The 13,630-nt window shown below is 41.5% G+C and overlaps 1 protein-coding gene across 1 annotated transcript; it reads left to right on the top strand.

Annotated features, from left to right (window-relative positions):
• Nucleotides 1-282: 282 nt before the first annotated feature.
• Nucleotides 283-11,175, top strand: loxl4 (lysyl oxidase-like 4). The gene is made up of 9 exons (XM_068722468.1): nucleotides 283-451; nucleotides 4,939-5,093; nucleotides 5,177-5,344; nucleotides 5,794-5,956; nucleotides 6,042-6,285; nucleotides 7,342-7,457; nucleotides 7,776-7,919; nucleotides 10,751-10,855; nucleotides 10,945-11,175. Exons 1-9 carry the CDS (start codon nucleotides 361-363, stop codon nucleotides 11,013-11,015), a joined length of 1,257 nt encoding a protein of 418 aa, XP_068578569.1. The 5' UTR covers nucleotides 283-360; the 3' UTR covers nucleotides 11,016-11,175.
• The last annotated feature ends 2,455 nt before the right edge of the window (nucleotides 11,176-13,630 follow it).

Raw genomic sequence — 13,630 nt, 5'->3', positions numbered from 1 at the left:
AGGTTCACTGTCTGGGTACTGAGAACAGCCTGTCAGAGTGTCTTGCTCAGCTGTCCATCCCCCGTAGTCCCAGTCCTTGTAAGAACGGGAGACATGCAGTGGTGAAGTGTGTGCCAGGACCTCAGTTTGCTCGCATCTCCTCAGGAAGACCCCAGGCCCCCTATCCAGTTGTGGTAAGATTAATACAGTACTGCACTGGCACAATCATACAGAGTGTTCATGAACTTCACATAAGGATAAGATGAGTTATATTCCTTTTGCTGCCCTGTACAGCCCGTGCGTCTGAAGGCTGGCCCCAGGCTCGGCGAGGGTCGCGTGGAGGTGCTCCGAGACGGAAAGTGGGGGACCATTGTGGACCACATGTGGGAAAGACCTGCAGCCAGTGTGGTGTGCAGAGAACTCGGCTTTGGTAGTGCAAAGGATGCCCTGAATGGGGCCTTTATGGGTCAAGGTGAGAGAGAGAACCGCTGTTGCTCAGAGCAAAGGCTTTCCCATAGAACAGACTGGAAATTCTGGAAAATTCCACATTTAATCTAGGTGTTTTGAGTCTGCAATTTGGATGTTTGAATGTGTTTATCATGCGTCACGGCATTCCAGAGAAGACAGGGAGGTTTTTTTCAGTCTTTTGCTTATCTAAGACGCCGCACCCGTCTGCCCTCACTGATCAGATAATGCATGGGCATGTGTGTTTGTCTGTCTGTCTGTTTCTCTGTGTGTGTGTGTGTGTGTGTGTGTGTGTGTGTGTGTGTGTATATGTTTCCTCATGAAGCTGCAAATGTGTTGATTGCAGTATCTCCAGCTGTGATTAAATGAGTCCTGTGCCAGGGTTACCAGCTGCCCAAATATCATGCACATGTGCACACACACACACACACACACACACACACACACACACAAAAAATGTAACACTATAAGCCATGGTGGTTTACGTTGGCATTTGGCTACTAAAGCCACAGACATAATCTTGCTAGCTTCAAGCAAGCTTTTTAGTCAGTCACTCACTGAGTTTTGTGGTCTTTTTCCTTCGATTTAATTTTTTTGGCTTTGGCGATGCACAGACTGAAGTCACTATCCAGCTGCGCCAGTGGTGTCCCCACCCTTATGAGATGTGAGAACGGCTTCCCCATGCCTCAGGCTTGGGTGTAGTCTCTAATCATGCTGATTGAGATGAAATGTGGGATGACAGTCTGCTGGTTTAGCTCTTCAGTTGATCATAGGGTATTTTTGTATGTGTTGGATTATTCCCTTTTACCTTTCAACCTCTTAAATTGGATTTTCTGTCGATGATGTCAGTTATGCTACCTTTCTGAGTCTAACAAGACTAAAATCTGGTTTAGTTGGCTCCTCTTAGAATAGTTACATTGCACCAGGCTTCACACCCCTTGCCGTCTGGTTTCAATCACCACTTTGCACAGGTGGGAGGAAAGGCACATAGAGGTGGGCAAAACAAGTTGCTGGTGTTTTGGTGGAAAATTTGTTGAACCAGTAGATACATATAAATCGGCACCAAAGAATTGTTCCTGGTTTAATATGGATAAAGCAGGAACATCATTAAACCATCTGCATTTATCTATTTATTAAAAGAGTATTTGAATATTGCTTTATACTATATAAAAAACAGCTCTTTCAGTTCATTAAATCCCAGCAGCCATCTGAAGGCATCAAGACAGATGTGTTGGTAAATCCGCAACATCCAGTTTGAGAAGTGCTGCGCCAGAGTGCAGTGCCAATACGCACAACGTCCACTTTGTTCACCTCGATAAGATTACACGCAAACGACAACAAGCTGCTACAGAATAACCACACACACCTCTACACACATCCGACTGCTTGGTTATAACTTGGTATAATTACCAGAGTTCATTAATTAATCCTGCACGTCACAACCTCCTTTCCAAAATTGTGCAATGTGAATACAGTCAAATTGCTACTGAAATAGCATCGAATTGATGCAATCTTATCAACCGCTTCACCAAAAATTGTTGTATTATATGCTTCTATCATCATTGTACTAATTAAGTGTTTAAAAAACCCCACACGATCTGCCTCTGGCCACAGATTTGCGGTGCTCTATGTTCACATTGTGCCTGTGATCTGCAGAGCTATTTCACAGTGATGAGACCAGTGATATGACTGGCTGAGATTGTATTTAAGAATCACCACACCCTCTGATCTATATTCACCCTCACCCAGCCCATTTGCACCGTGCACATGCAGAAACCAAAATAGCAGGTGTGCTTGGAAACAGCCACACAGTCCCAAGACCTACCACTTTGCGTTTCTCGTTGTGCTTGCGCAATAAAAGGGCCCATAAACAACTTCACATACATATACAGTACGTACATGCTCTTGTTTCTTGCACACACACACACACACACACACACACACACACACACACACACACACACATACACACACACACAGTCCCTTTTTATCCGTCTCTGTCTTACACTTACATATACACTGCTATTGCAGGATGATTGGACTTCAAAGTCTTCTCATAGCTTCCTTTCTATAACATGCAGCCTGTTAGACATTTTACTGACATATAATTTTCCATGTGCTCGAAGGCCACATAAACACAGGGCTATATGTCGTTGGAAAAGGTCTAAAATAGACTCTTTGATAGAACAAACCCTCACTGAGAATGACTTCCTGAAAGAGTGAATTGTTTAAAATGTAGTTTTGTGCAATGTTTAATCTCAAAAAGCATTGATTATGATAATAATTATTATATTATTCACATCACACTGAATCCCATTTAAATATAACTTCTCTCTGTCAGTATGTGAAGTTTTTCTTTCTGTCAGTTGTCTTCAGTCAGCAGGGCAACGAGACCCCACAGAGGCTCGTTGGATTATTTATGATGACCAAATGTGATAAAGGTTATGGTCGACTGGCTGTTTGGCTGGAGTCTGCCATTCAGAGATTCTTGCTTTGAATGTGGTCTCACTTATCAGATATGTTGAAACACATGCTTGCACATATGCACCTACCTGCGGTATACAGGTGGTAGGCAGCCGCACACTGGCACAGAGTATCCCCCTCTGGGATAAGTGAAGTTGTCCTCTTGTTATCAAGCTCCTGTTGACAGAGGAAAGTGAAACATTATGTTGATGCTGGTTGGCCTCTGCCATCTAAAAGCCGACAGACAGGCAAATCTATTTACAAACGTACATGATTTTAGCACTTGGCTAAGAAACAGATCGAACTGATGACAGAGAGTTTTTGTTAGAGGCATAGAAAGAGACGTTCCATGGAAAGAAAAACTTCACAGACTACATTAATGTGCCTAAAACAGAGTATAATTTCAGAGAGGAAAAGAACAGGGTTTCCCTTGTAACCACCAACCAACTATTTATACTATTTTTCAACAAGAATGTGACACTGTTTCCATCCCCTTAACTCAATTTTCTAATCTGTCCAAATGATCTGTGTCATCTGCCAATTTAAATTATATGGTAATTAAGCTCAATCCGTTTCTTGTAAATACTAAATTTAAGCTACCACATTTATTTTATGCCTGAATGTTGCTCTCATAGCTCTATCTGTCTGTCAATCTCTGACGCTTTATGATGAAGTTCCTGATTTGATCATTTGTGTAATTGAAATAGAATTAAAGTGAAGAAAATATTGTAATATTATAATATAATAACTCTTACTCACATCATCATTACATTTATCTTCACCATCAGTGAGTTAGAGTACAGAGACCTCCTTTGTTGATCAACATTCTTATTTTACTGTGTATAGAGTACTATACTTACATAAGGGAGTAAAACATCCTGACTGCCTCTGTGTGTGTGTGTGTGTGTGTGTGTGTGTGTGTGTGTGTGTGTGTGTGTGTGTGTGTGTGTGTGTGTGTGTGTGTGTGTGTGTGTGTGTGTGTGTGAGACCAGTTTCTTGGAATTTATTTCTGGTTTTCGTGGATTTCCTAAACTTAAATACAGCATGTCACTGCTCATTTTGAGGATCCCTTCAACTGGGCCCCATGTTTGTCTTGATAAGTTAAACAGTGAGAGTTTGCATCTAGTTTGTGGCCTTTACGATGCAGATAGAGGCGGAAGTGGTTTAGATGTGTCTTTTTCATACGTATGAACCCACGCATAGTGACCAGTATGGAAGCAGGCCTACAATCTACCAAAACCAACACAGAGACAGATTGGGTTAGGCTGCAATCTGGTCGCTACCATTTCAGTCATCTTCCTTCTCGCCCTACTTTCTTGTTTTTTCTCTCTTCCCCCTGGTTTTTGTGGTTTTGGTTGTGTTTATTTCAATGCTGACTCGGTCCAAGTTTTCAGTTTGTGCCTTTTGTTATGAGAAAACACTGAAGCCATAGTTAGTTCTGTGTTTTAATTTACTGCAGTCTTTATGGCAGCAGCTGTTTGCTTTTCTTTTCCGCCATCTTCTATGCTGTTTAGAGATTATCTGGTTTTAAATGGCAAACGACTACTAGTGAAAGTCTTTCATTTTGGTGCCACAGATTTCGCCTTGTTTGTTCACCCAGGGTGGTGGACTATACACACCATGTTGTAGTTGTTGTTGTTGTGCCTGAAGCAACAGAATGGTGGTAATGAGGTGTGACAGATCCCTAAAGTAGATGTTGGTGGTGCTGCTGCTTGGCTTGCAGGAGCATTGTGTCACGACAGATAGGAACCTTTCATTGTTGGTACGACCCTAAAATAGAGAAAGCACATTCATGTGAAAGAAATACAGAGCCTTGTGTGTGTGTGTGTGTGTGTGTGTGTGTGTGTGTGTGTGTGTGTGTGTGTGTGTGTGTGTGTGTGTGTGTGTGTGTGTGTGTGTGCGTGCACTTCTTTGCATGATAAAGTCTGCTAATGCCTTTGTGTCTACGTTGCACAAGAAATATTGTATTTCCCTGCTTTATTTTTGTCAGCAGAGTCTTTAAATCTCCCTCTTCTCCTTCTCCCTCTTCAGGAACAGGACCTATCCATATGAACAGCGTCCAGTGTATGGGGTCAGAGCGATCCATCCTAGACTGTTACTTCCAGGAAGTCCAACCGTGGACATTCAAACACAGCCAGGACGCCTCAGTGCGCTGTAACGTCCCTAAGACCGGAATGGAGAACACGGTATGAAAACTAATAATAATATCACAAGACATACACTCATCAGCTTTCACTGATAAAGCATCACCCGTTTAAATCCTTTCCAGGCGCGACTTGTTGGCGGTAGGGTCCCATCAGAAGGCCGTGTGGAGGTGTTGATGGATGTTGGGGGTCGTAAGCGTTGGGGCTCTGTCTGCAGTGAGAACTGGGGCATCAACGAGGCCATGGTGTTATGCAGACAGCTCGGCCTGGGCTTCGCTGCCAGTGCTCATCAGGTAACAACCTCCCTGACAACCACTACATTCATAACTGACAAGGTGGCAGCAAGCATGTCATTTTGATCTCTGACTGTAGTGCCACTCCTTAATCGGGGTCATTTTCAATAACTTTCTATCAAAGTCTGATAATCAGTATCTAAATGGATGGGAATGATGTCCTGAATGAACAAACAATGTAACACTCCCATCTCTAAACTAATTAGTGTAATTTTGAAAATGTCGGACTAGAGTGTTCAGAGGTATCATTCCTCCAAAATTTGTCAAAATCCCATCAGCAGTGTCTGAGGTATTGATGAAACACACAGATAAACACATGGAGGCAAATCCATAGTCACATCCCCTGTATTCACTCTGGTGGACAATGAGCTATGAATCTGCTCAATGATAGAAAACCTGACAAGCTGTTTATGTCCTTTGACTCCACCCCCACGCCCTTCCTCTGACAGGAGACCTGGTACTGGCCCGGTGAGCCAAATGCAGCTGAAGTGATTCTCAGTGGATCTCACTGTGTGGGCACAGAGCTTTCTATTCAACAGTGTCGGCGCAACAACCACGTCCATTGTCCTCGAGGAGGTGGAACTAAGGCCGCTGGGGTCAGCTGTTCAGACAGTAAGTCGAGCCATCTTCTTGAGGCTCCCCGTATTCTCCTCTGGTTGAATCCTAACATAACCCCATCACATCTGACCTGCTTCAGCGGCACCTGACCTCGTTCTGGACGCCCAGCTGGTCCAGGAGACAGCCTACCTGGAGGACAGACCCCTCCACCTGCTGAGCTGTGCCAATGAGGAGAACTGTCTGTCCTCGTCTGCTGCCAGGATGAACTGGCCTTATGGCCACCGACGCCTGCTGCGCTTCTCCTCCCGCATTATGAACCTGGGTCGCTCCGATTTCAGACCCAAAGCAACAAGAGAGAGCTGGACATGGCACCAGTGTCACAGGTAGAGCATCCCACAGGAGTTCATGGAGGTGTTGCATTGGATGTTGCAATGGAAATAACTGTTTATGTACTTACTATAAGTGGGATGTTGTGGTTGCCCTTGTGGTAAAAAGTGTTTTTTGGGAAAACTGGTTTCGAGTGTCCTGGATACAGGTGAGCTGTGGTTTTTAGAGGCTGTCAAAAATATAGTGACAAACACCTGATCCTTGTTCAAAATTGCTTTAATGTGCAATAATGACATGACTCCCTCCATGTTGAGTAATTTGAGTTATATTTAATTTAATTGCATTCAATTGCTACCAGAAAAGAAAACAAGCTGAAGTGTGATCTCTATGTCAGTGCACACAGGGTTAGGTGAGGGGGCTGCAGGTAGTATGCAGCACAGACATTAAAAACACAGGAGCCTTTGTTCGTTGCCAGGACTCAGGCTGTTTTGTCCGTTAGTTGTAAATAGACTAAACTTTGTCCTCAGATCTACTCTTCACAAATTCCACTCTACATCCCCTTGTTCCTCTCAGTAAGTTAGTTTCTTGTCAGATGACGAGAGCACTTTGAGGTCTGTCATCATGAGAGAAGAAGGAACCATTTGAAGCCCACAGTATTGGCTGTGTGACATGTGTCTCAGTAAGTTATGGGTGGCCTGAGACAGTGATGTCATCTCTCCAGATTCATTAGCCACCCTGCAGCATATAACTGTGGAAATGACGGCTGAACCAATCCAGTTACCACAGGTACCACAGTCACATGTAATACAAAGGACAGGGTAGCCCATGTACAATCAGGTCCATTTCAGTTTGTTACAACAACACATCAGAGCTAGAGATGTGTGTTTCAAAGCCCTCTATTCACTCACAACGAGTAAACAGCTCAACCAGGCTGGGGCTAAAACAAGCTTCTGTGAGAGGTTTTACGGTGACACCCACGCTTATGTTCAAGCAGTGAGGTCACTAGGATACGAGCCATAGGGAGCCAGTGTTCAGTTAGCGTAAATGCACACACTCATAGACGTGCACACATACACACACTCTCACCTGGACTTTCCCTTCTGTCATCCCAGGCACTACCACAGTATCGAGGTGTTCACACATTACGACCTGCTGACTCTGAATGGCACGAGGGTTGCAGAGGGACACAAGGCCAGTTTCTGTCTGGAGGACACGTATTGCCCTGACGGTAATGTTCACCACTATTCATGAGTCCCAGTCTTTGCCATTAGTGACAGGAAATTAATATCAATATTTCAACTACTGCTGTTAAGATTTTTACTTTGTGGTTAATGTTTTACATCACTGCTGTTGTTGTTTGTTCACTCTCCATTTATTTGTTATATCATGGATGAAATAGCGCATATGAAAAAAACAGAGTTCATATGTAGTCTGACGCAATTCAGAAAGCTAAAGGCTCTTAGAAATAACAGGGAGTGCTAGGCATTAAATGAGCTTTGATGTTGTGATTGATAATGCTGTTGGTGTGTGTGTGTCTGTGTGTTAGGACTCCAGAAGCGGTTCTCCTGCTATAATATGGGTGATCAGGGTATCTCTGTGGGATGCTGGGATACGTATCGCCACGATATCGACTGTCAGTGGGTCGACGTCACGGATGTACGGCCAGGAGACTACATCTTCCAGGTCACAAGTCATTTTATATTTCCCCTCGCTCCCTTTTTGTAGTTTGGGTACATTCCAAACTATTTTTTTTTTTTTTTCATGTCACGTAAATCGATCACCATTAACTTTGTCTTTAAAGTAATAGTTCAACATTTTGGGAAATGTGCAAACTTCAACTTCCAAGCAGCTTAGGTGCAGTGAGGAGTCTGGTGTCCTGTCTTGTCCTTTAGAGTTTCCACTAGTTACCTTGATACTTTATGGGGATGATAAGACTCCAACTGCACCAAGCCATGAAATAGTCCGACACATAACCCCTCGTCAAACGTTGATGTGAAGTCTTTACCCTTATGTTTTCGTACGCATTAAACAAACAATATATAATATGATAATTAGTGAGTTTAAAAGGTGCTTGTCGGTGGATTTTGTTACCTTTGGACAGAGCGAGGCTAGCTGTTTCCTCCTGTTTCCAGTTTAGTGCTAAGCTAAGCTAACTGGCTGCTGGCTGTAGCTTCATATTTAGAGTACAGGTATGAAAGTGGTATCAATCTTCTCATCTAACGCTCAGGAAATCGAATATACGATTCATATATGACATATTTCCCAAAATGTTTAACTTTTCATATAAAGCTTGTGTTGGTAATCAACTTAAAAGACATTTTTGTTGAAATCATCATTATACCCGAAAGCAATCAATAGATCTAATGTTCAGACAAAAATAAGAAAAAAATCTGGTACCTGTTGCAAGACTGTAATCCCGTCCAATCACTACATTTGCAATGAAAGATTCCCAGCCCTAGCTTTAAAGCCAAAGATTTAGTTAATGAGAAAGAGGTTCACAGGATCTTAAGGTGGACTTCCGTCTATTTCAGTTAAACCTCTAGACCTCCATCATCACAGTCATCACCTCAACCATGCCTCTGTCTGTCATTACTTTGACCCAGGTCATTCAGTCGAGTCATTGTGGCTGCTACACTAAAACACATCAAGGACTCCATCTCCCATTATCATCCATTTCCAGTTCAGACTACTTATCCCACCATGTACACAGCAGTTCTCAGATCTTATGCTGCCAATTACGTCCTAGCTGTGGCAGATTGGTTACAGTGTAACTGGGTGTCTGATAATTACTGCTGTCACCCTGTTTGTCTGAGAGGTCATTCTCAGTCTTTGTAATTACACTTCTCTACTCTCTATTGAAGATGGATTTATTTAATTTACTCGTAACAAGACGTGATACACATATATACGCATAAATTCATGTGTTGACTATATGTATTTTAAGCATGTTGAGTGGGGTATAATTATAAAGTCGTGCATTGCTACAGCACAATGTTGAGGCGGAAAGAAGGAATGAATGATAGAGCACAGAGTGGGAGAACGAAATTGGAAGAACTACTGAAGGTGAAAAGGTCAGGGTCATTTGAGGAGAAAAAGCACTAAGTGTACAAAACCAAATTTAACTGAGAAGAACAAGAAACAGGAAAGCCAAGCAGGGAGTTATTCAACAAGGCTGCAGAATTGGAAAAATACAAACATCTTTTGCAACAGCTGTCCTTCTCTCAACTGGGTTCTTTCATTTATCTAGTAAAGTGCAGATGATGCCTGACTCCTCTGATCCTGAACTTTATAGAAGGATTCAGCAGACCTACCCTTGAACCACCCACTGCTAATGAAACACACCAATTACCCAAATGAACTATTGCCTCCCTTTAGTCAAACAGCAGCGAGTCCCCCCTTCCATTAGCAACGGCTAATTTGCCACCAAGGAATTCCTCCTGCCCTGTTTTTATTTTTATTGCCACTTTCTCAGTGAGCAACACATTCTACCACTGAACTGGTCCTCTTCTCCTCTCTGGTCCAACACTGTAATTTACCCTGAAAAATTAAGAGACAGCTTTTGTGCATTCACTTTCACTTTGTTTTTTTTTAGTTGTCTGCCTTTTTTGTGTAGTTTGCCTTCGTTCTCCTGTAGCTGTTTGTAACATGTACTTAAATTGGGTGTAGCAGTTTACAGAGCAGCTATTAGAGAAAATGGCTCCTCAGTATTATCACCAGACCAGATTAACAGAATGGTTGTATCAGCAGTTGTGTAGCTGCTCTGCAAATGACAGACTATTAGTATGGTGTAGGGCAGCACTCAGACATACAAACATGCTTATGCATAACTACTCTATTGCAACAGACACCAATTTCAGTCCAATTCAGTCAATTATTATCGCATACCTATGTTGGTGTGAGGAGCAACCACATTCCATGAACTTCAGCTGTAAAGTTGCATAACCTCTTATGCAGCCAGTTGTCGTGTTTTGTGTGGACAGAAGTGTCTTTGTTACATGTTTTCATACAAGTTATAAAGTATTTTACGATGAAGCTTTCCTTAAAGATCTACCAGCATGTTTCGTGCTTTGCATGGGAAAAGCAAGTGTTTTACCGCCACATGTTATTCAGTCCATATGCTTAGCTGTAGGCAACCAAGTGAACATCAGTCAGCGTATTTATCTTTTCAAATAGAAATACTGTATGGAAAAGTCATCCAGCTTTTTATAGATGAGAAAGGGATTGACTATAAAAACAATACCAGCCACGGGTGCTGTTTAATAACAGGCCCTCTAACAATTTTACATCCAACTGCTCTTTATTTCAAATGGCTTTCTCAGTGTGCAGTGAGGGGAGACTTAGTCCTTGTTTGACCATGTGCCTGCTGGAGATACAGTATTAGATGAAAGTGAGGACAACAACGTGATAAATTCTCCCATTTCCTAATGAATGTTTGCTTGATTAAGTATGCAGCTGCAACTCATGAGGTCAGAAACACTGTGACATTAAATCAATGGCATCCTGTCGTCTTGCAGGTGGAAGTCAACCCCTCGATGGACATGGCTGAGTCTGACTTTATGAACAATGTCATGAGATGTCGGTGCAAATACGATGGCCACAGAGCTTACATGTATGGATGTCATGCAGGTGAGGACAGAAACATCCTTTCCTCTTCCTCACTTCATCTTTACTTCTTCCCTCCTCTGTCACTGATCATGTTCTTTTCTCCATTATAGGTGATGCATACAGTGCAGAGATTGAGGACCTGTTTGAGCACCAGAGGCAAATCACCAACAACTTTGTGTAGCCCATCCGAGGGCCCAGTGCAAAGGCCTTCCAATGGGGCCCAGAGACTACTCAGGATGGGCTGAGGTCGATGGCCCCAGGCCCTTGGGACCAGAGGACCCACAATAACAGACAACATACAAAATGGCGCCTGATCATCTTCTTGGCATATGTGGATAAAATATTCATCAGCACATCATATCACAGCAGTGAGCATTGCAGACACTCCATTGACAACAAGAGTGGAACAGTTGCCAGATGGCTCAACATGTTTTTTGCTCTAGTTAAGAAAGAAGATTTTGGATATTGATTCATACTATACAGATTTTTGTGAATGTGGACGACAAGTAACTTCAGTTAGTTATTCAAAATGTTTACGCATGAACAACCTTAATGTCGCTACAAGTAATCTGTCACAAAGACAACGGGGAAGACGGTGCTGTTGGGAAATGTTATTCCCAATCTAGAAGATATGAAAATCAGAGAAAAAAAAGATTATATTGTGAGTTTGCGTAATTTCAGTTGCAAAAGACGGATTTAATGTAAATGTAGCAAATAATAATTTGCTCTGTTGGCATTATTTTACCTAAATTGTTGAATTTTGTAACTGTTGCGCTTTTACATTACTTCAATATTGGTGCTCTTTAACAATAGTGTATGTCGTTATATTAACCTCACTACGTTTCAGGTGAACAGTGTTGTACAATGCATTTTGAGTAGTTTTCTTTCACAGTTAATTAGATATTTTATCATTGCTTTGGTTTTAACAAAATCATTGTTTTATAATAGTGTAGTTATGCTACAATGTTTTGCTTCTCATCTAGATTAGGTAAGAACAGGTCAAATTATTTTTTTAAACAGAGCACTTTATCTTTTAAACATCAGTATTCTAGTTTTGCCCCCATACTCCTTTTTTAATTAGCCACCAAGTTGCATTCTTAGGGTGTTTATCTAAAAACTCTTCATCATGTTTTACATTTCAGAAAGTGAAATACAATTTTTTTTTGTTTTTATATTCAATGTACTATTTATGCTGCAACATTATTTATTCATGGTTTCACACATACACAGCATGCTCAGTAAAGAGTTTCTTAGCTAGCGCTTAATTAACAATACTGAATATTTTTTTGTTTTTCTGACGTTACTAACCAGAGAGGGAAAATTATTTCATACAGGACATAGTATTAGAACGTTCCCATGAATCATATGAATAATTGTTGATTTATTTTAGTTATTAAAACAGCTGTAACTGTTCAGTTTTTCTCTTCCAGCCTCGCTGATGGAGGAAAAAACGGCCTGAAAAAACCACAGTATTGTGGCGGGCAGGCCGCAGGTTTTGAGAACATATAAAAAACCTTTTGATTGCGTCTGTTTGGGTTAGACATAAGGTTACGGTTAAAGTTAGGACTATAGTATGTGCTTCATAAAGAAACACTATGGAATTGTTACTTAAGGAATAATAAAAAGAGCGAGAATTTGGATTTCCATCTTTACAAAAACTACAAGTTTGAGAGATTTATATTCTGAGAGATTTAGTGAGGGAGACAGTGATTAAAAGAAAGATTGAGAAAGTAAGACAGAAAGAGACAAAGGGATGAAGTTTGGAGAAAGAATTATGCAGACAGACACTTTTTACTACCAGAGCTGCCTTTTTGTAGGCAGCCATACTGAGACCACAAGCCGACATTTTCAGCTCCCCAACGAGAACAACATGTTGGTCTGGGAGAAAAAAATAAACTCCTAAATTCACGATTCAACACAGTAAACAGGGGCCTTATTTGTACTAAAGCTGGGGCTGCTATAATGTACTGCATCCCTCCACACTTTCTATGCTAACGCGTTGACTCCATACCAAACAATGATGCAACTCCATTGTCTTTACAACATGGAACTTGTGTTAATCATGTTGTTTTACCCCATTAATGTGTTTGATGTGTTTGGCTTAATGTCTCAGTGGTCAAACCTGTTAAGATGGTTTTCTAATGGCCAGTTTCCAGGACACGTTGTGGAAAGGACAAGTCACAAATTCATAAAGACAACTGCAGACTAAATTACTTTAGCACATTGTCTTCCTCCTCACTGGGCCTTCATGACTCCATGAAGAAGGCTTAGAAACAATAGGTGCATGCACAAACACATTCAGCCCTATTACTCAAAACTGTTGGACACCCTAATGTAAGAAGAAGGATCTGAAAGTCTAAAATGAGTGTTTGTTGAGATGCTTTTCTGTTTTTTCTGCTTGTGTACAGTTGCTCTTGACATATTACGGTCTGTTCTGTGTGTTATTTAAAATTATATGCCATTCCATATCTTAAGTTGGTTCATACTAACCACTCTCATCATATTACTGTATTGTACCCACGCTATAGGCATAGCACTGGGACATTGTTTCCATGGCCAGTTATGCTTTTATTTTGTCTTTAAAGCTGAGAGTGTGAGCTACACGGTGCTTATCTACAATCATATTCATAGAAAGCTGTGCTCTCAGGGACTTTAACCTCATCTAAAGAGAAAACAAATAATATCTCATGTGATGTGATTTAGGTTGCTTTTAGCTGTGATGCATACACTCCTACAAAAAGTAATCTGTGCCTGTGTATGGAGGAACGTGAGGATAACTGTGGCTAGTCACTGGCT

Source organism: Cebidichthys violaceus, unplaced genomic scaffold (genome assembly GCF_023349555.1).
Source record: "Cebidichthys violaceus isolate CVI_PGR_0920_01 unplaced genomic scaffold, fCebVio1.0.p SCAF_10, whole genome shotgun sequence".
In the NCBI taxonomy this organism is placed as follows: domain Eukaryota; kingdom Metazoa; phylum Chordata; class Actinopteri; order Perciformes; family Stichaeidae; genus Cebidichthys; species Cebidichthys violaceus.
The sequence above is the reverse complement of the archived record's forward strand: the minus strand, read 5'-3'. Positions and strand labels throughout refer to the sequence as shown.